Source organism: Bactrocera oleae, chromosome 4, assembly GCF_042242935.1.
Source record: "Bactrocera oleae isolate idBacOlea1 chromosome 4, idBacOlea1, whole genome shotgun sequence".
Taxonomy (NCBI): Eukaryota; Metazoa; Arthropoda; class Insecta; order Diptera; family Tephritidae; genus Bactrocera; species Bactrocera oleae.
In genome coordinates this window covers 23,457,237-23,478,899 of record NC_091538.1, presented here as the reverse complement: position 1 = coordinate 23,478,899, position 21,663 = coordinate 23,457,237, and the positions used below count along the sequence as shown (strand labels likewise).

Sequence of the window (21,663 nt, the reverse complement as noted above, 5' to 3'; positions counted from 1 at the left end):
CATCTGGTTTTTGCAATATAATTTCTTTTAATACAGGCAGTTCACATACTGCACATTCATTATGGATATAATAGACATGCGGAGAATAAAAGGGTGTGTTGTGAACAAATCATATCAATAGAGCTTTGATTCTTCAATTAAATGACAAAGCAGTGTATAATTGAAGCAATTGAAATGCACCAATTGTCTATTCCCCACCATACCAATGCATATTAGGGTGGTACATAGAGACAAACGTATATGCTATTGTATAATCTCTACAACCTTTTAGACTTCGATAGGAAACCTTTTTATATAATTCTATGTAATTATTCTTGCAAGATTCCTTTATGTTTGTATTTTTATATTTAAATAGAATGGAAACATGTAATATATGAATATATTATTAAGAGAAACATTTATTTAAGTAAACCTATATTACCATGTTTCCACCTGTAATAGTTTTGTACTACCACTCATATATAAAATCTATATAAGGTTTCATGTACATTAGCGTGTCCGTTACTCCCCCTGAAGTTTTTGAAGTTATGCACTAAAAAAAGGATCAAATGAAAACAAGCTATTTATTTTCAATTTAAACCGTGCCAAGATCATTTTATTTTTTCCATATATTTAAGATTAGAAATCATTCTACAACTTTGAAAAAATTATATTATACAATAATACAAAATTTTCTACTTTACGCATAAAACTTTATTTTAAAAGTTATACGGAATTAAAATTATAATTCAGAAGATGTTTGCAAAAGAAAAAAAAACATTTTGGGAAATAGCGGACACCTTAATGTACATCAACACTTACTTGAAACTGCGTTACGTTCGCAGCTTACAACATATACAACAATATACAACCCCACAAAATATGGGGTTCTTAAATATAAATAGAAACTTGTTCGCGACATTGAAACAATCGCTTTGCTATTTCCAGCTGACATATTGGAAGACACTTAATTTCTGAAGATATTCTACAAACAAGATTTCGGCACTGAACGCGTTTCTAATTGTAAAGATAACTTATATTATTGGACAAATGGTCTAAACCAAAAATATACAAGTTATTGTTATTATATTAGCTATAATCTGAACGCGTTGAGTGTTGATTTGATAAGTTATGTTACTGACAACGTTGGGCAGACTTTAAAATTTGAAATCCTACAAAAAAAAAGACCTTTGAGATGTGTATAGTACATGTCATGTGTGTCTTGATTTCATTCGCTGGAAAATCTTACATAATGGCATTCATGTTTGTTACTTCCTTCTTATGTATATGTACAGTGCTTATTCGTTACAATACTTCTCCGAAGATCGCGTTTGTTTGAATTATTTATTAGAATATAAAGAAAGTAACCTTAATTAGAGTGGAACCGATTAATGGTTCTTTTCAAATTTTGCACTTGTTTTATTACATTAAATTTCTCGCATGACTGTCGACGTTGTTTCATATTATTATTACTCCTATATATTTGAGAATCCTGCCCTAGTATTAAATGTATTTATTTCCTAGTCCAAAATCGGCAACCATGTATTTACTTATGAATATGTTTAATGTTAAATATAATTCAAAAATTCGATAAAAATAATCAGAGAATATTATAAATTCAAGATGAAGATCCAAAATTTTTTTAAAAATCATTTTTTGTATAAGTTCATAGCGTCCTATGGCGACAAACGTATTTGTTGATGTAGAAATAGTTCAAGCTGAGTAATCATATACGTGGACAAAAGAAACGTTCAACTCCAACAAATTTTAATGCGCATTGATTGTGAACTTTGACTACCGCTCGAATCGGCTGTATATTCGCCAATGTACGACTATAATACCAATCAAACCTCGATAGAGGCTGTTCTAATTCTTTATGGACTTTTGGTTTAGGACTTCGTGAACTTGTTATTTTTGCTATTAATCGCCATTGGCTATTTAATGTAATTATATTGTTATTTTGTTAAAATATCATTTTGTTGGGGTGAAACTAATTCTTAACGGTTTTCATCGAAGGATGTTAGTAGATAGCATAGGCCTCTACATGAATATACAATACGATTCTTCTTCAAGTATGCATATAAAATATGAACAGTAAATTAAAAACTTTGTGATTTCTTACTACTGTTGGAAATAAAAATAGCCATAACTCTTTTTGAAATTTTGAAAATGCTCCTAAATTTAGTTAATTATTTTATGACACTGTGTTTTATCAACAGCAATAAGGAGATCTTAATCAAACGTGATTTACTTCATTACAAGAATGCAACATTTGAAGAATACGAATCTGTGATGGCAAAAGTTAACGGCAGCGAGTCCATCAGCTTGGAACTTGAAGAGTGCAGCTTATCTAAACAACTTGACAATGTAAGCAGTTTGCATTTATGTATAGGTTAAATAATTCATAAAAATTTATTTTGCAGGCTGCAGAAGGCACTGGACTTGCGTTTATTGTTATTACTCAGGCTATTGTGGAGTTACCTGGTGCCCCGTTCTGGGCAGTTCTTTTCTTTACAATGTTACTTTCTCTAGGCCTGGGGTCTCAAATTGGCATACTAGAGGGGATGCTTTGTACACTTTTTGACATTGATATCATTAAACGGGTTAAGAAACAACATGTGACAGGGGTGGTATGTCTATTCTGCTTCATTGTCGGTTTCATATTCTGTACAGGTGCCGGTGAATATTGGCTCAAAATGTTTGACTCATTTGCGGGCACCATTGGGCTGGTTGTTGTCGCATTGATGGAAACGATTGCAGTGGTATACGTCTATGGACACGAGAGGTGAATATTTCATTTATCATGGCAATACATTTGACCACTCTTCTTTACTTCTGTTATATCCGTATATGGTAGGAAAAGAAAAACCTTACTGAAACTAACGAATTAATGACTTAATTTCTGGTTGAATATTACTCTATTCAATTACAAATTTTATATACGTATGTATCATGTAGATTTACGGAAGATATTTATCAGATGACCGGTTACCGACCTGGCCTATACTGGCAATTAACCTGGCGTTATATTGGACCAGTCATTATGGTAGCCATTCTAGTCTCCTCTGTCGTGTTCATGGTCATCAAAAATCCAACATATGGAGCCTGGAATGCTCAACTCGTAACGAAGTTATTTACGTGAAAAAGTTTATTTTAGTTAACCCCCAATAATTTTTAGGGAGCTGTTCAACAATCCAATTATCCAACATGGGTAATGGGAGTCGCATTAGCAATGATTCTTGCTGGTGTTTTGCCAATGCCCATCGTATTTTTGATGCGAAGCTTCCAGTGTCTAAAAGTGGACCTAGATATCCACCAGGGCTCAATAAGGAGAAATGAGACTACGGCATCGACAAAAGAAATGATCGATAATGACGATGATGATGTGAGTTTAAAACAACTTTTCAATTTATTCACCATATGTGTATATACATGTTTAATTGAAGCTGTTTTATATATGAAAAAATTTTGCTTCAGTTTTTTGTAGTTTGGATTTTATCTTTTGTCAACCAAATATTACTAATTCACTCATAGTTATTGCCTTTTTCACATATGGTTTCCACTGTGACTAACATATTTCAAAAAGTGACTAACACAAGTTTGAACATTTTTAAAATTAGGTTATGAGCCCTGATATGCCTCCTCAGAACTTACTGGCAGCGACACGGTTCACTATCGGAGACTTTGATGTAAGTTAAAAGGTACACTTAAACCAATAAAACAGCGTTTTTAACCGTTAAATTAGTGTTACCATTAGGGACTGAATCTAAAATTGACTAAAAGCTATTTCTTTTATTATAAACTTATTGGCGTTTTATGATGACAAACAACATTAAGTTAAAATTGTAATCAAAGTGTAAACAAAGATTTCGCGCTATGCCAACTTAATTGTATTAGGAAGGAATATACTATAGCAAAAAATTGGGAAAGTTAAAAATCACTATTGCCTTTCAAAATTTCTACCCAGAAGCATTTTTTAACTAATTGTTTTGAAATTTAACGGGTTTTCATTAAATAATTTGTTACTGTTTATTCGTGATAACGAAAATAAACATTCTAATTTTAAAAAGCTTCATGAATGTTTTCGTTTTTATGATCAAGGTGCTGGAATCCATCATTTGTTAGGAGGCTGGTAGAAACTTACTTCTTCAAATAAAAACGAGGATATCAAGGACCCGTAGAAGCTTTTTTATCCCTTTTATAAGTCATCCCTTAATCAGTTTTAAAGACGCTATATATTGTTTGGTAGAGAAGATCCAGTTAAAATAGTTTAAAAACGCTGTTTTATATTATTTAGGCTACCACAATAAAACTGTTTTAAATACTTTCATAACGAAACTTTCTTAAAAATTGTCCACAGAATTAAACTGTACATGAATAAATGCAACTTCATTAAGAGTAACTTACATTACTGATAATTTAAATATAAAGTAATAATATTAAACGGAATTAATTTAAATAAAAAGGCAACAGTTACCTCCAGATAATTTGTATTAAATGAGCGTTTTACTGAACCAAGTTTATTAATGAAATGTTATAATAGAAATAAAAAATTAAATAAACTTTGAAAATGGAAGACGCCCAAGTTCTAAGTTTAATATAAAATGTACATAAAATACAATTGTAATCATCGTGCACCAACGCGCCACCACAAAACTAATACTCGTACCACTAACGATTGTTCATTAAATTTATCGAAAAAGCAAAAACAAAAAAGCAATCAACGTAAAACAAAATAAGAGAAATGCTGTCACCTGCTGTCACTGTTGAGGCCTTTTAACTACGAAACGTAATCTTTTATGATAATCGAAAATCGCTCAACTCGAAGAACTAAATGTAAATCTTAAAAATACAAATATAAATTACATTTTTTTAGCATTTAGAAAAAATTCGTCACTTAAATGCTTTTATACATATGTTATGCGCACTGACCTGTTTATTTTAGAGTACTTATCATAACAAACAACTTGTGTATGCTTCATGTGTGGATTTGTACATAGCTAGTTAGGTAAAACGAATAGCGGAAACGGATATGGAATGTATGTATGTGCCCATGATTGCACTTAATATTTAAAATATAATAAGATTCATGCCTGTGCACAGCGACGACGTATATTGTGCAGACGTTCTTTAAAGTGACGTTGTTGGTTCATGTATGTACGTCCAATACATATGCATAATCTATGGTATTAAAATATGTTAATCATATAGCAAGTCTTACATGTAAAATAAAAAACAAAGAAGGCGATATGCTTAAAGTTCAAATATTTACAATTATGCAATCGATTTACGGCTTAGCTTATAATGAATATTAAAAAAAATAAATAGCTTGGGTGAAAGAAAGACAGAATAAATTTTTTTTAACCGTTTCGAATGTTTTGTCAATTGCTGGAACTTGGAATATTCTAAATCTAACACTGGTGGTTGCATCTTTACAAATTGTTTCAGAAGCTCTCGTTACTAAAAATCGCTGTTTGAATAAGATATTTGAAGGCACTACATATTAAAGGTAAATTCGCTATTTATTTACTCATATATTTATTGTTCCACTGTATCGGTTTTCTGCATGCTTTGATAATACAAATGCATACATACATATTTCTCCTATATAATATATATAAATGTTCATAATAACATATATGTTTTGTAATAATTAATATTTGTATAATTTTTTGCGTTTGACCTATTTTCCAAATATTGCTTGCAAAAATGTGTGTCTCATTGTATTAACAACTTCACGCTTAAAAAAATTAATTTTCTATTATATAAAGAATAGAACTTATTACTGCATGATATATTCAAAGGTCAGTTGAGTTTAATTAATTAAAATGTAATCTTCTCGTGCTACAAATAGTTTTATATTCTTTTCATTTTTGTCGATTTAATTTTGAAATAATAAAAGTTTACCACAAAAATGAGATGTATGCAATATGTTACATACATGTAATAGTATTCGCGTGGAGGAAGATAACGTCATTGATTGATTACGTCCTAAAGCGGCACATTTCTGTCGTAAATGCAAGTGACAAATAGAGTTCATTATAGATTATAACTGGATACGTTACCAGCAATACCAAAATAACAAAAACATGAAAAAAGTATTTATTCTCCCGAAATCACTATTTACAATAATAAAGAATATCCGTTTTCGATTCGTTGCTTAAGTATTCTCGTTTCACGAACGTGAACCTATAGACCGTACCTATGTCTATAAATGCCAAAAGAGTGATGGAAAATATGAAAATTGTTACCTTTTCGAACAAACCTACTTTAGATTGCAGTTTGTTTTTACCAATAAGATGTTAAGGACAAATAAATGTACAAATTATGCATATTTTTCTTGTATACAATAAGATGATCTTTTAAATATGAGATATAATATATGTTACTATATCCGTATATATGTACATATGTACATAGCTATTAATTTCTATAGGTATATTTATGAAATTTTATTTCAGGATGACGAAGATGACTATAGTGGTCCCGCTTTGGGGGGTCCCGTTAGAACCCGAAGTGACTTTTCGGATGATGATGATGACGACCGGCCTGTAACAATGCGAAGCCCCAATCTTCGTTCCAAACTGGCTGCACCAATTCATCTAAATGTGCCAATAAGTAAACCCTCATTTAAAATGGAAGTTTTCGATTTGTAAAATACTTAAGTTTGGAAGTAATTAGTAATTAAGATGTTATGCTTGATTGTTTACTTTGAAATTTAATCTATAATAATTTTTACTTATCATTAATTCTGATTCTTAAATCATTTAAAACAGGTCTAATAGTTTTTTTCATTTCATAGTTAATACCATTTAAAATTGAAAAAAATAGATATGTATTTAGAATATTGAAGCTCTGAGGAAAACAAATGTTTATATGTATATACACACTATGTATGTATAAGAATGACAATGAGCATACGCATGTGCACATATGTATATATGTAAGTGTGTTGGGATAACTAGTCTGTGTCAAAAAACACTTAATTAAAATGTGTGTACATACATAGAGGGATTTATTTAGATGAAAACGAATTAATACCTGTCTTCGGTTCGCCAAGAGTTGCACTGGCGGTGCAATCTTGCGCTAACATGCCTTCTGACGCATACGCAATTATGTTCTTTCTTTGGCGGAGGAAAACATCAATATTAATTTGGACAACAGAGCAGCACGAAAATATAGTGAGCAGGAAAATAGCAAATCGAAGCCAGTTATTATTTTTTACATCGTAAATATATTTATGTTACTAATGGTTTACCCATACTTACTTACATATATTATACATTGTTGAATATGTACGAAAGTGCACGAATTCTTGTTTGCCGAACTAATGAGGTGATGTTACCTGTCTTCGATTCGCCACACCTTGTAAGGCAGTAACTATACTAGTTGCAGTAAAACCTTTCGCTAACATGTCCTTTGATGACCGAAATGCGTTGCGCTTAAATTTTTTAATACAATAAAGAAAATAGTTGAACTCAATCGTTTCGAATTCAACTCGCTAACTTTGTTGTGGCCTTTCCACGTAAATTTTTGTCAAGAGAGCAGTGAGCAAAGATAGTGAGCAATGAAATTGTGAATCGAAACAGATATTACCTGTGCCTCTGACTAATCAGTTTTAATTTTTTTTTTTCGTAAGGAATAGTTGTTAAGTACTATTATTTGCGGACATAATATACCCACAAAAACAAGAATATAATGTTATAGGAAAAAATTGGTGACATCCCTTAATTGATGTGAGGTTTGGTTAAATGCAGTCCTAATTACATCGTTTTTGTGACAGGGTCTCTGATTTTTTCCATAAATTATATAGTTACGATTATATTAAATTCACAAAACTTTAAATTACAATAACGAAATATTTTAATTAAATAAAGTAGTTAGTAGCCAAATGAAAAGGCAGGAGAAAGTTTAGGGAAACTTTTGGAAGTTATTAGATAAATATGGTATTGTATTTCTTATAAAATATCTGCAAATAATTTAAAAATAACGAAGTCCAAATTATAAAAGAGGAAGCTACTCAGAGTTTTTTTAAATCATTCAGACATTTTTTTCATAACAAAAGAGAAACATACACAAATGAGCCTTTATACAACTTAATATGAAGTCAGAAATAGATTTAGCATGATGCTATTGAATAAAGTGATTAATTCTCCCCTCACCATCAACTTACGATGGATCGGTAATGATATGGGATGGGTTTTCCTACTATATAAAACGCAATAAATATAATATTAAGACAAATATGGCCGCAGAATAATATGTGGAGTAAATTGAATTTAAATCCTAAATAAGAAAATTAAAAACACATTCATATACTTAGCATTATATATTTTATAGACACGACAAGAAATAAAGGATAGCTAGCAAAGATTCGCCCACTATAATTGATGGTTACAAATTTGGTTTTTACTCACGTTTTACGAACGGCGGACGGAATTTATGAGAAGCTATTCTCGCAGGACGAGTTTGGGAAAACTTTGAGATTAATCGTAAAAATCCAGGTCTCGCAGATAGTGATATAGTATTAACTAATAATAATTGCCATTTGCTTTGTGTGTATTTTTTTGTTTTTTAATTCTCAAAAATGTGGCATTCTCATTTACATTTCACATTTTCACATTTTAAACATATTAAAGATATTGGAAAAAGGGATTTTAACTCGCCGAAAAAAACTTTATAACATTAATTGTATGCTAAGTTAGAAAGCAAGTAGGTGCTATTTTCGACTTCTGCTTGTCATAAAACGCAGTGGCGTTTATCCAATTTTACTAGAGTCAAAAATAGTATTTTTAAGCAAAAGATGGAAGGGGTAAACTCCTATCAGACGAACGTGGCGAAATAGACATAAACATTTACAAACATATACAACGCATTTGATAGATATTTGAGACACACACATATTTTCTCATCATACATAAATACATAAAATAATTAGATTCGAAACCGAGTCTCAAAATAATTGTCCTTATTATTTTGGTATGTTTCGGTCAGATTTGTTCGAAAGGATAAGAAAAGTTGAGAAACTTTATTATAAGGGTATGGGGCCTCACCACTTATTTCACAAAATTCTTAATTTAGATTTGTTTAACATCTTAAACAGGTCCAGGTACCTTGAAATTGTACTGATACTATGGAAGAATACTTTAAAGTTAAGAATGTTGTTCTATGATGATACAAAATTATTATTTGCATAACATTGCTGATGAAGCAAAAAAATACGAAAAGTGAATTTTTTCAGCAAACATCATCATATGAAAATTAGAAATAAAAGCGTAGTTTATTATTATGTCAGTTAATTAAGACATAATTGTGTGATATATTAATTGATATTCGCTAAAAAATAGGATGTAAGATAGAAATATTTCAAACGAATAAAATAATTAATGCAACGTTTAAGCGATACAAATACAAAACTAGCGAATATGCTTGTATTAGGCTTCTGAAGAATTAAACCTCCCATACAATGTATAATATAAATTTATGTAAATATTTGTATGTGGCAACACAAACGATTTGGTTTAACTTTCGCTTACCCGAGGTTTGTTTTGCTAAAAAATTGAGTAAAATATCTGAAAATTCCAGTTGTTAAATTAATTGTTTTATTGAACTATTTTTAATAAGGGTATTAATATATAAAGGGATTACATGGGTTTCACGTCTTCGAACAAATATTTTTTATTGTCTTATCTAATTCTATAACATCTGTATAATATTGTAATAAATTCTCAGCTTGATCCGAGTAAAGCTTTGGAGATACGCGCTCGAGATCAGCTAAGTATATAATCACATAAAACATTAAACGCGTTTTTCTCGAAACTGTGTTTTCAAAGTCGGTTGACAAGATTTCTCACGAACAAAAGAAATTTCAGACAGTTTTTGAGATATACTTAACAAAGTCTTTTTTTTTATAAAAAAAAAACGGCGAGAAATATTCACCAATATATGCATTTTTTTGTAAAAACGTCTGCCAAAAATACAATTTTCACTTTTTTGTTTTTCCTTCGTCCAATACCTAGCTTATGGTCTTAATTAAAACGAAGAAGTTCTGCTGTCAACACGGAAAACCGTTTTTCCGAGCGACTGCCGGAAATTACGTCGTAATGACCGAGTTTTGAATATTTTCTTTCGAAAATTTTTCAAAATCTTTGTAAAATATATATCTTTGGAATCATAAGAAGTTTGTGTAAAATATTTAAGTTTTTATTTTTGGATTAATAAGAAGTTTGAATAAAATACTTAATTTTTTGTATGAAAAATATAAAATTATTAAAAATACACTGGTTTTCTGCTCAACCAATCCTTTGTATATAACCCCTTAAAGGGAGGACAAAATATTTGTCCATCAGTAATTAGGTTAATCTAGCTATTTAAAAAGTTGATTAATCGTCGTTTGCTTCTTTGGAATACGAATATTACTAATTAATTTGATGGCTTCTTGCTGAAGTTATGTCAATACAATAAGTTTTGTGAAATCGACATTGTTTTACTTTACCGACTGGATAGATTGTTCGAAATTTTTCACTGCAGCTTCATATTTAACTTTTGGGTTTACATTTTCAATCTCGTCAAACAAAACGTAAAGAAACATTGGTATAGTAACTGTTTCATTGGAGTTTTTTTTTCATGTTTTGTTTTGTATTCTGTTTTCACAACGATTTTATATTAATTTCCCCATTTTTAATGTCTTCATGTTGTTCGTTAAACCAGGTACTGACAAATCCCGTTGTTTGTTTCTTAAAGTACTCGATTGTAAAAATTTCCTTGTTCGTTATAAGCGGTTTTTGTTAAAGAAATATTCGTTATTTCGAAATATTGTATTATTGTATTGTCAAATATGCTGTTTTATGTTTCCATTTAATAGTAACAATATACAATATATATAGATAGAGCAACTTGTGCATATTTAGCTAGTGATAGTTAGCAGTTAAGCAACAAGCTTAATGATTTAATAATTTAAAACTTTCCTGCCGACAAAAATGTGTTTTTTGAGAGGTCAAAAGGTAAACAAGAAACTCATGAAAATATTTATTTGACATTAACGATTAAAACTTATTTTCCTAAGAAGAAGCACTCTTTCTAGTAATATAACCTTATATAACTGAATCATGGTCGTTTCTGAAAGACATTATATTATATGAAAAGGAAAATTTGTGGCATTAAAATTTGGTTTTCATTTTGTGGCTATTATTTGGAAATTTATAAATGAACACATGATAATCGCATTCAAAAACGTTAATTGTCCTAATTAAATGCAATGCAGTCAAAAATAATAGAAATGGAGACTATGACAATTTCGTTTCTTATTCAGTTCACGTTTGACAGAAATTATGTCATAAAGGTTTAATTATGTCAAAAAATGACGACACATAATTAAATATTTTTTTATTAATTTTAAATTGAATTTTGCATTTATTACGATTGCTTTAAATTAGTTATTTAAAATGCATATTTTACAGGTTTTCTTAATGCCTATCCTTATTCTTCAATTTAGAGGGATTATTAAAACCACAGGCTTAAACCTACTCCTATAAGATGTTTGAAAATACTTTTATTAATGGATTGTTATGAATATATAAATAAAATTTTCATTTTATTTCTAATAACGAGGGGTTCTTTTTGACTTTCGTCAGAAATCACCAATTATTTTTTTCGTTAAACGTTGTCGAGAAACAGTTAAGCTATGTCAAAAAAAACTTTGCAAGAGGAATCTAAGAAATGGTTGTATTATTAACTTTATAGATAACAAAAAAGAGTTGGTTGGTATAACTATATTTTACTAATTAAAGCTATTTATGGGTAATATCATATTATTATAATTAAAAGTTATATGTTTTAAGAATACAATTAAATAATTCAATTAAAAACGGATATTTAAGAAATCAGAGACGAAAAGTTTCTATTTTAACTCGATAAGCCATGAGTGAACTGTATTAATTCTTAACGATTTCTGGGTATAATAAATATATGTCCTTATCCAAATATTCGTGATTCTAGAATAGTTTTCACTTATACATATTTTCATAAGTAAGTATGTATGTAAATGTTAAAAATGTTCAAGTTTTCCCATAACTAATGATATATAATTTTAAGATCCAAGACTTATTTAAAACAAAGTAATGAGACTCATAGTTCTCAATAACATAAACAAAAACTTTTATGCTACATTCCAAAAGACAATAAAAGCTACTTATTTATAAACAAAGAAAAATTGTTCACGTAAAATAAACTTTAGTGAGTAAAATTAACGGTTGTAATAGAACAAAGCGAAAATATATATCGTTAGATTATTAATGGTTTAATAAATGGAAAAAATGGTTCAGAACTAACACAATTACGTTTGTACAATACAAACATATGTACATATATGCAAAGGCTACAAACCGGATCATGCAAACACTTGAGTTTGTATCTAGTAAAACATTTTCATCAAAATTTATTACGATTGAAAATTGTACTAATCTTGAAAACTCTGCTTTTAAATGGATCAACATGAATTGTTAAAGCCCCTTTAATGCTATAGCAACAAGTTACAAAACTAACCAGAACTCAGCTCCTGCTTAGAGATTTTGTGCTTTCCGCTAAAAGCTTGCTGAATATCAGACGAGATTCCGATTTTTAGAACGAATTGAAAAAGTGAATTATTAACATTAAAAATAAATAAATTGTAACTTTTAAATCGCAAAAACTGTGAGATCTCTATTTGACTAAGAAAAATAATCGAAAAACGTATAATTCGATTTTATACTTAACATTTGTGTTGTATACTATAACAGCATTTTCCTTTGCGGAAGTCTACTAGCGCAGATAACAATACTGATTTTACATTTTTGGGAAGCGTTGTTCAAATTATTTAGCAGCATTACTCAAATTTTTCATAAAATTAAAACAATAAAAAGAAAACAACGACGTTCATTTGAATTAAAAATTTACTAAATTTTTCAAGTTAATTAATATTTGCAATTTTAAAGAATCTGAAAAGGATTTACTAACGGTCCATTTATAAGAATGCAGCGTGTAAGCACAATTATTGAAATTAAAAACATTATTTGAATCATAGTAACATTATTTGAATCATAGCAATAGATAACGTAAACTCTCGCAAAATACTTCAAAAAGGTTTGCAAGTAAATTTTACCTGACAAATTAATAGTGTTTAAAAGGCAAGCATTGAAGATCTATTTTGGTAAATTATTCAGTTATAAACACTCGTAAATAATCAAAAATAAAAAATACATATTTTCTTTAGGGATATTCCATGTATTCAAACACCAAAATTAGCAAAATACTACAAGCAACTAATCAAGATTATTTGCCTGATTTTGATGCATAATGTACACAAAATGGTTATTGCCGACTCAATTCCTGGAGTAGGTAGTCGATATCCATTCGTAATGTATATTTTGGTATACTCTTGTCGAACGACAATTATGGTATAGTCAGGCTATTGTATATGGTAAATACAGTACAATTAAAAAGTTCTAGGACGTTTTAAACGTTTTAAACAAGGCTTCTAGTGGCGCCATCTGTCTGAAATTGTTATCCCTCAATTGTGTATTCTTCAGTGTTGTCGTATAAAATTTATATAACAGCTGACTTGTATTATATCGCGCTACATGTGACATTACATTTGTATTGTCGGTCGGAAAATGAGCATCGAACAAAGAGCCAACATAAAGTTTTCTTTTAAACTTGGTAAAACTTTTACCAAAATTTATCAAATGATGAAAAAAGTTTATGGCAATGATTGTCTATCCCGTAGCCGTATTCACGAGTGGTTTTAACGTTTTCAAAGTGGTCGTGAGGACATAAATGAAAAATGAGTCGAAACCTAAAAAATCGCTAAAAAAGGCGCATGTGGCCGATTATTTGACTAAAAATCAAATTTTAACAATCAACCACTCCCCGTATTCACCTGATATGGCACCGTGCGAATTTTACCCTTTTGGAAAACTATATTTGGCCATGAAAGGAAACCGCTATGCTGACGTTGATGCCATCCAAAAGACCGCCATCCTCGACGCTATACCGACAAATGACCTAAAAAAGTCATTCGATAACCTTCTAGAACGTGCAAAACGTTGTATTCAGGCGGAAGGAGACTATTTTGAAGGCCACCAATAAATTAAAAAAAAAAAAAAAACAAATAATATTCGTTTTTTAATAAAAGTCCTGAAACTTTTGAATTGCACCTTGTATGTAAATGACGCTTTAGACTCAGATGCTTTCTTATTTTAGAATAAAAAGTGTATTTATATCGATATTTGTTCATAATGGCGTCTGTGGTTTCGATTAATTTGGTGCTCGCTTTTTTTCTTGTCACACGTTTTTAATATGTTTTAATATAAATTAGAATTGTTATCCCTGATTGATTGTAAAAAAGACGACGTCTCGGAGAAGCTTTACTGATGAAATTTTTTAGAAGTACGGGGTGGTTCAAAGAGGTGCCAATAAAGTGAGGGGACTTTGGTCCCGGTGATATCACAATGGGCCTCCTAAGACAGTCACTCTACCTACCTACCTATTAAGCGTGGTTGTCATCTTATTTCGCAGTATCTAATATGAATGTTTTGATAAAAACAGCAAACACCAGATCCTGTAAAGCCAATTTAGTGCTTATGGCTTAACAAATAATATTCGTTTTTTAATAAAAGTCCTGAAACTTTTGAATTGCACCTTGTATGTAAATGACGCTTTAGTCTCAGATGCTTTCTTATTTTAGAATAAAAAGTGTATTTATATCGATATTTGTTCATAATGGCGTCTGTGGTTTCGATTAATTTGGTGCTCGCTTTTTTTCTTGTCACACGTTTTTAATATGTTTTAATATCTAATATGAATGTTTTGATAAAAACAGCAAACACCAGATCCTGTAAAGCCAATTTAGTGCTTATGGCTTATTTATTCAGTGAGTTATTGTACTTTAAGTAGTATTCAACATAACCGTTATATGGAAGGGGTGTGGTTAATATCCGATTTTACCCATTTTCCCAGAGTTTGAAGAGGTAATAAAATAAGCTTCTCGGCAAGCTTGATTGATATTTCTTAAGTGGTTCGGAAGATACGTACATTAAACCATTTAGGGGGCGGAGCCAAGCCCAATTTTAAAAAATGTTTAGCCCCCAGGTGCCCCCTACTACTGCGATTTCTTGTACCATATTACAGTTTTTCATCTTAATTTGCGGCTTAGTTATAACACTTTAGATGTTTAACCTAATCAATTAAAAACAATGCATATGTATACTTTAAATATATATTGAGTTCTTAGAAATAATTTTTTAATAACATTTAAAACTTTAAACGGCTAAAAAAGAACAATGTACTTATATATTTCGGTATCATTGTTATATAAAACATTATTTATTTTTCACTTTTTGGTTTAAGGTGCTTTAAAAGAATGTTTTTTAGTATTTTAAACCATACTTATTATTTAAGTAAACGTAGTTTTTTCACTTTTTTAAGGATACGTTGGAGTAAATCTGTTATTCAAATGACAGCATGGATAGCTTTTGCTGCATTTTTTTGCAGGATGAATAGTTCATGCTTTTATCTGCATAATTTTATAGTCGTTGTACGAGTTCGCTTATTTTCACAGTGTGTGATAGGAATGGCTGGGTAACCACACGTATCAAATTTGGTTGAAACTAGTTAGATAGTTCCCGAGCTATAGGATTTCACCTAAAGGTTAATTGGTGCCACACCCATTTTTCAATTTTTATGCCTCCTCCTATAAAGCTCTTCCCTAACATTTGGTTTGCTAAATTTAATGCTTATGGCGCATTTATTTAGTGAGTTATCGCACTTTTAGTAGTTTTTAACATAGCCGTTATATGGGGAGTGGGCGTGGTTATTAGCTGATTTTACAGAATTTTTACAGCGTATAAAAAGTGCTAAAAAGACTTCATCGAAGCAAATTTGGTTCAGTTAGCTTCAGCGGTTTGAAAGATATGCACATTAAGTCGTTTAATAGGCGAGGCTACGCCCCTTTTAAAAAAATGTTGCCAATAGGTGTCTCTTTTTACCGTGATCCCCTGTACCAAACTACAGTTCGGTATCTTAGTTTAGTGTTTAGTTTTGTGGAAGCTAATAAAAGCGTTATAAAAAAAATAAACTTAAGGAACATAAAATTCATGTTATTGAATATATGCAGAATTTGCGTTCACATATTATATGATATTTAGAGATCGTTGTTTACGTTTTTGACATGTTAATTTGAGAAGTCTGTAATTTTTTTTTATATTATTTAATCTACGTGAAATATCGTGCTGTTCCATATTCCCTAATTCACACAAAAACTTGTTCTCTGAATAAAAATATGTTTGAAGTTAGTTTCCTTGTATGTATTTTAAAACTTCGAAAACTGACGGAGGCTTTGGAGGATCATCTTCTTTCTTTTGCTCCTCAACATCAGTACCATACACATAACCCATATTTTTAACCAACTATACGGGAAAACCAATTAACCGGGTTCAATTAAGCTGGAAAATTTACACGTATTTTGTATGCAATATATTTTTGACCGTTCAAGTGATTCAAATTAAGCGGGGGATACTGGATATATATTATATATACGACGTTTCCTTCTGAGTGTTACAAATTTCGGGGTAAACTTAATATACCCTGTTCAAGGTAGAAATAAAATAAGGCAGACATGTTTTCTTTATTTTCTGTTTTTGACAATTCTACCTACTATAATATGGGTACATGGTTCTCGTAGAGTACTATTTGGTATTCTGTTGTCGAACGGCAGCTGTACTTGCATAATTATATATGCGTTATATGGGTGTAAATTTAAAGTGCCTTGAACCAATCGCAAACCTGCTTAGGTGGTTAAAAATTTTTTTGTTCTCACTGGGTATTGAAGAAACATCTCCATAAATGAAGCGCATGAAGTAACATAGTGAATCTCTCTACCTACGTTAGTGACTCGTATTTATGTGGCAACAAGTAAAGTAGGGCGAAGTTCGGGTGTAACCAAAATCTTTATACTCTGCCAATTTGCAAGGATTAAGGAAAGAAATATTTTCAGGTGCTGGAAAAATTTTACATTAAAAAATATTGTAAATGAATTTTATACACTTATGTACATATATTATTTTCGAATTTGTATTTGCATTACAATTATATTTGGTATCTTAATAACTTTTACAACAAGGTTGTTGGCTCACTTAGTTTGATTACTAAATTATGATTAATATCTGAGATATTTGCATATATTAACTGAAATCGCTATATTCGTTACATTAGTGCTGTGGAAAAATGAGTACCGATATCTATAATATTTACAACAGAACGAAATATAGTTAATCAAAATATTCTCAAATAAATTTATTGATATATTTTCTATTGAGATATAAGTATGTTATATACTCCATCAAAGGGACGAATTTCAATATTGTGGCGTACACGAATTTCAGAGCAAAACAAAACCAATGGCTAAGTGGCCGCATTCTCGCTTTTGCGGTAGCTCAGGTCGTAAGCGTGAAGGAGTTAAGGTCAATCCGTGATACGAGCACTTAGATTCGGAAACTGAAACTCATGAAACTTAAATTTTATTTTCCTTTTGTTTATTATTTGACATTTTAGCTGATTTCGATTCAATTATTTGAATATCATATTTTCTTCCTGAGATAATTAAAATATTTCAGGAAAATATGTTCATATGCTTAGGTTTATTGAATATTCCCTTATTTATGCGTATTTATACAAATGTGAAAATCATAAATAGATTCATAAATACACGTACGCTGATGCTTGCTTCTCCTTGTCCCGCACAAGCAATTAATTTTGGCTACCCATTTTGCTTTTTACGAGAACAGCTAGAACGAAGCAAGTTGGACGATCGCAAGCAAGGAGGGTTTGGATGCACTACCACATAATTATTTCAGATATATTTTTATACTCTCGCAACTTGTTGCTACAGAGTATAATAGTTTTGTTCACCTAACGGTTGTTTGTATCACCTAAAACTAATCGAGTTAGATAGAGGGTTATATATATATAAATGATCAGGATGAAGAGACGAGTTGAAATCCGGGTGACTGTCTGTCCGTGCAAGCTCTAACTTGAGTAAAAATTGAAATATCTTTATGAAACTTGGTAGACATGTTTCTTGGTACCGTGAGACGGTTGGTATTGCAGATGGGCGTAATCGGATCACTGCCACGCCCACAAAACGCCATTATTCAAAAACAAATAAATTGCCATAACTAAGCTCCACAACAAGGTACAAGACTTTTATTTGGTATACATTAAAGCGGGCGTGGTCCCGCCCCTAATAGGTTTAATGTGCATATCACCTAAACCGCTAATGCTATAATAACAAAATTCACTGGAAGCAAATGTTTTTAGAACTTCTACCTACAGTGTGAAAATAGTTGAAATCGGGTGGCAACTCCGCCCACTCCCCATATAACGGTACTGTTAAAAACTACTAAAAGCGCGATAAATCAAGCACTGAACGCGCACGAGAGATTAAATTTAATCAAAATTAGTCAGTGGGTGTGGCACCGCCCACTTTTAGGTGAAAACCCATATCTTGGGATCTGCTTAACCGATTTCAACCAAATTCGATGCGTTACGTTCTTTTCATATTTTTATGTTATAGTGCGAAAATGGGCGAAATCGGACTACAACCACGCCTATTTCCCATATAACACCATTTTCAATTCCATCGGATTCTTTCACATTCCACTATGCATATCAAGCAAAAATGATTATATCAGGGTAAAACTTTGCGTGAATAACACGTTTAAAGTATGCCACCTTGTGACCAAAAATTGTCTAAAACGAACCAAAACTGTTCAAGCCCCTAAGTACTAAATATGTGGACTCCAGTGCCTATAGTTGACCTTCTACCGAAAATATCAGTCAATCCACAAAGAAATCTCAAACGAGTATACCATTTGACTTTGCGAGAGTATAAAATGTTCGGTTACATCCGAACTTAGCCCTTCCTTACTTGTTATAAATTGAATTTGTTTAAAAAACATTGAAATAAGTATGTGTATTTATATTTTTACTCAAATATTATAATATTACGTAAATAAGCCGTAAGATATCAGTATTTTTCTATACAAATTAACAATACAATAATATTATATAAATCCTCCGTTGAAATTCCTCTGTCCATTGTGGCATGCCATGGAAATAACGGCGACTTCGCGAGGAGACGGGGCGGATTAAAAAATTGTGTTCTGACAAAATGTTGAAAAAAACAAATGACAATTTTGCCGACAAACGTACATACATACGAGCTCGCATACATATTGACAACAAATTTTGTGCAGTGTGCTTAGAATATATAAAAGTAATAAAGGATTTCATATAAAATTAAAATTAATAATTTAATGTCATATATAGTGAATTATATGAAATAAATTAAAATAATATTTCAAGTCGCTAATAGACCATGTTGTCAATTCTGATTTTTAGCAAATTCGTACGAAAAATCGTTCAAACAAATAATTTCAACAAAAGATAAAAAAACCCGTTATGTACATTTTTAGAACAGCATTATGCTCATTGTTACTGAGTGATTGTTGTGCCGTTATCTAAACACCTCATTCAGCCTGTCATGTTGTTTTCGATTTTGTTGCGTTTGATTAATTTTTTTTAATAATTTGAGTAAGCCGGACAGAGAACTACACATAACCAAGTGTAAAAGCGTAAAAGTGTTAAAGCTTAGTGTAATTAGTTGCAGAAATAAAAAAAATGGGCCGCGGTTTACAAATTTCGCTCGAAGTAAAAAAATTAACATTTAATTTATATTTGGAAAATAAAACTTTACGTGAAATTGGAAACATATTAGGGAAACGCTATCCAAGTGTTTATAACATTATAAAATCGTATACAAATAACGGAGATCTAAATATAAAACTCAGGTCGGACAGACCTAAAACTTTGACGCCCTTCGAAGAACGCAATGCCATCGTTGCAGTTAAACGAAATCCGTAAATTTCAGTAGTCAAGATTACGAATAATCTAAACGTCTAAAAAAAAGGTAAATCCTCAAACTGTGAGGAATGTGCTGCACAAAGCTGGTTATTACGGACGAACTGCGCGACGTAAACCATTCATATCAAAAGCAAATAAGAAAAAACGGTTAAAATTTGCTAAAGCGTACCTTGATGAGCCAGATTCGTTTTGAGAGAATGTTGAATTCACCGACGAATCAAATTTCAATATTTTTGGGTCGGACGGAGTAATGAAAGTGTAGGGGCGTGCCAATCCAGAGATGCAAGAAAATAACTTGATTCCTACAGTCAAACATGGTGGGGGAAACATCATGGTTTGGGGGTGTACGGCTACATCTGGCGTGGATAATTTGAAGTTTATTACAGATAAAATGGACAAATATATATATCTGAACATTCTGAAGAAAAATTTGCGTCCAAGGGTGCAAAAACTGGGTCTCGACAGCAGCCTATTTCTTTTTCAACAAGATAACGACCAAAACATACGTCGTATCTAGTTCGCGAATGGCTTTTATATAACTGCAAGCAACTCCAAACACCACCACAATCACCCGTCATTAATCCCATAGGGCGCATATGGGATTTGTTAGAAAAAAGAATTCGAAAACACAATATTTCGTCGTTTTTAATAATTTAAATAAAGAAATTAGAGGTTTATTAGAGAAAATGCCTTTGTATCTAAACTTAATTGATTCACTGTACATACATATGTGTACATCTATTGTGTTGCATATTTGCTGATACCCTGCTGGGCAGACAAAAATTTAGTGTTGCCGATTATTTGCATAAAAAGCGTGCAGAAAGTGACAGTAGAATGATGTTGTTGCAAGTATTGCCAAAAATTCACGCAGAACAAATTTGCAATCTGCTGTCGTGATCATAGAGAAAATGATCCGAAACTCCTCTCTTTGCCTTCTGAGAGAGCTCATGAACTTTCAGTGCTGCCAAAGAAACCACGAGTTCATGAGCTACTGAACATATGACAAGCAACAATGAATCCCGCAAAAATAAATTGTGAAATCAGTGGGTAATTTGTGAGATCAGATTTTTTGTTGACTTTTACGTATATTTCTAATCTTTATTGAAAGAGATTAAATATATTTTTGTTTTTAAGAAAGGGTATTTTGTCGCAGAGTATTGTTTTGCTTAGCAGTACCAATTGTCAATGTATATACATATTTTGGTTAGAATTCCCAGCAGATATTGTGTAAACTTTGACTTCCGAATAAATTATCAAAAGATATTTAATTATATAGTGTATAAAAAAGAAATAAGGTTCATGTTTAGGTTATTTAAAACTTGTAAGTGTTTTGAATTATTAAAATATTTTATTAAATTTAGTTTTAAACCATAATTTTGAAAATCTTTTGTGATTAAAATATACATGTACATATATTTAGACGTCATATAGGTTATCTAGCTTGTTAAACTAATTTTAATTATGTATATTTTTCTGTAAAATCGAAACCGAAAAATAATCTGTAAAAAAATCTCAAAACTTATTTCTTTCCTTAGTGGCACCACTGTCAAATGTTAAAAAAAAATGTGGGCTTTGACAGCGCTTTCTCGAATCAAAGAGTTTCGGATCATTTTATCCATGGTCGTGACTGCCATCTCAAACATACCCTATATTTGGACATATAAATTGATCATTTTAAACTAGTAAACGACAATAACTGTTTGAGTTCACAGATTACACAAAGTGGCT

General features: G+C 31.0%; 1 protein-coding gene and 1 pseudogene across 7 annotated transcripts in view; one reads left to right on the top strand and one right to left on the bottom strand.

Annotated features, from left to right (window-relative positions):
• The window catches only part of LOC106620799 (sodium-dependent neutral amino acid transporter B(0)AT3), a 44,637-nt gene extending 32,676 nt beyond the window's left edge, over positions 1-11,961 (top strand). For 4 of the 7 annotated variants that reach the window (XM_036369107.2, XM_036369106.2, XM_070108869.1 and 1 more), the window contains exons 5-10: positions 2,199-2,346; positions 2,403-2,764; positions 2,938-3,100; positions 3,158-3,364; positions 3,600-3,668; positions 6,441-11,961. In XM_036369107.2, coding sequence (XP_036225000.1) covers positions 2,199-2,346; positions 2,403-2,764; positions 2,938-3,100; positions 3,158-3,364; positions 3,600-3,668; positions 6,441-6,635 — 1,144 coding nt within the window. In that variant the 3' untranslated portion in view covers positions 6,636-11,961. Of the gene's footprint in view, positions 1-2,198; positions 2,347-2,402; positions 2,765-2,937; positions 3,101-3,157; positions 3,365-3,599; positions 3,669-4,080; positions 4,187-4,339; positions 4,478-6,440 lie in introns of those variants that run through there. The other 3 variants (XM_070108870.1, XM_036369111.2, XM_036369109.2) reach the window with 3 other exon arrangements.
• The window catches only part of LOC138856927 (uncharacterized protein PF3D7_1120000-like), a 191,756-nt pseudogene that overhangs the window by 145,840 nt on the left and 24,253 nt on the right, over positions 1-21,663 (bottom strand).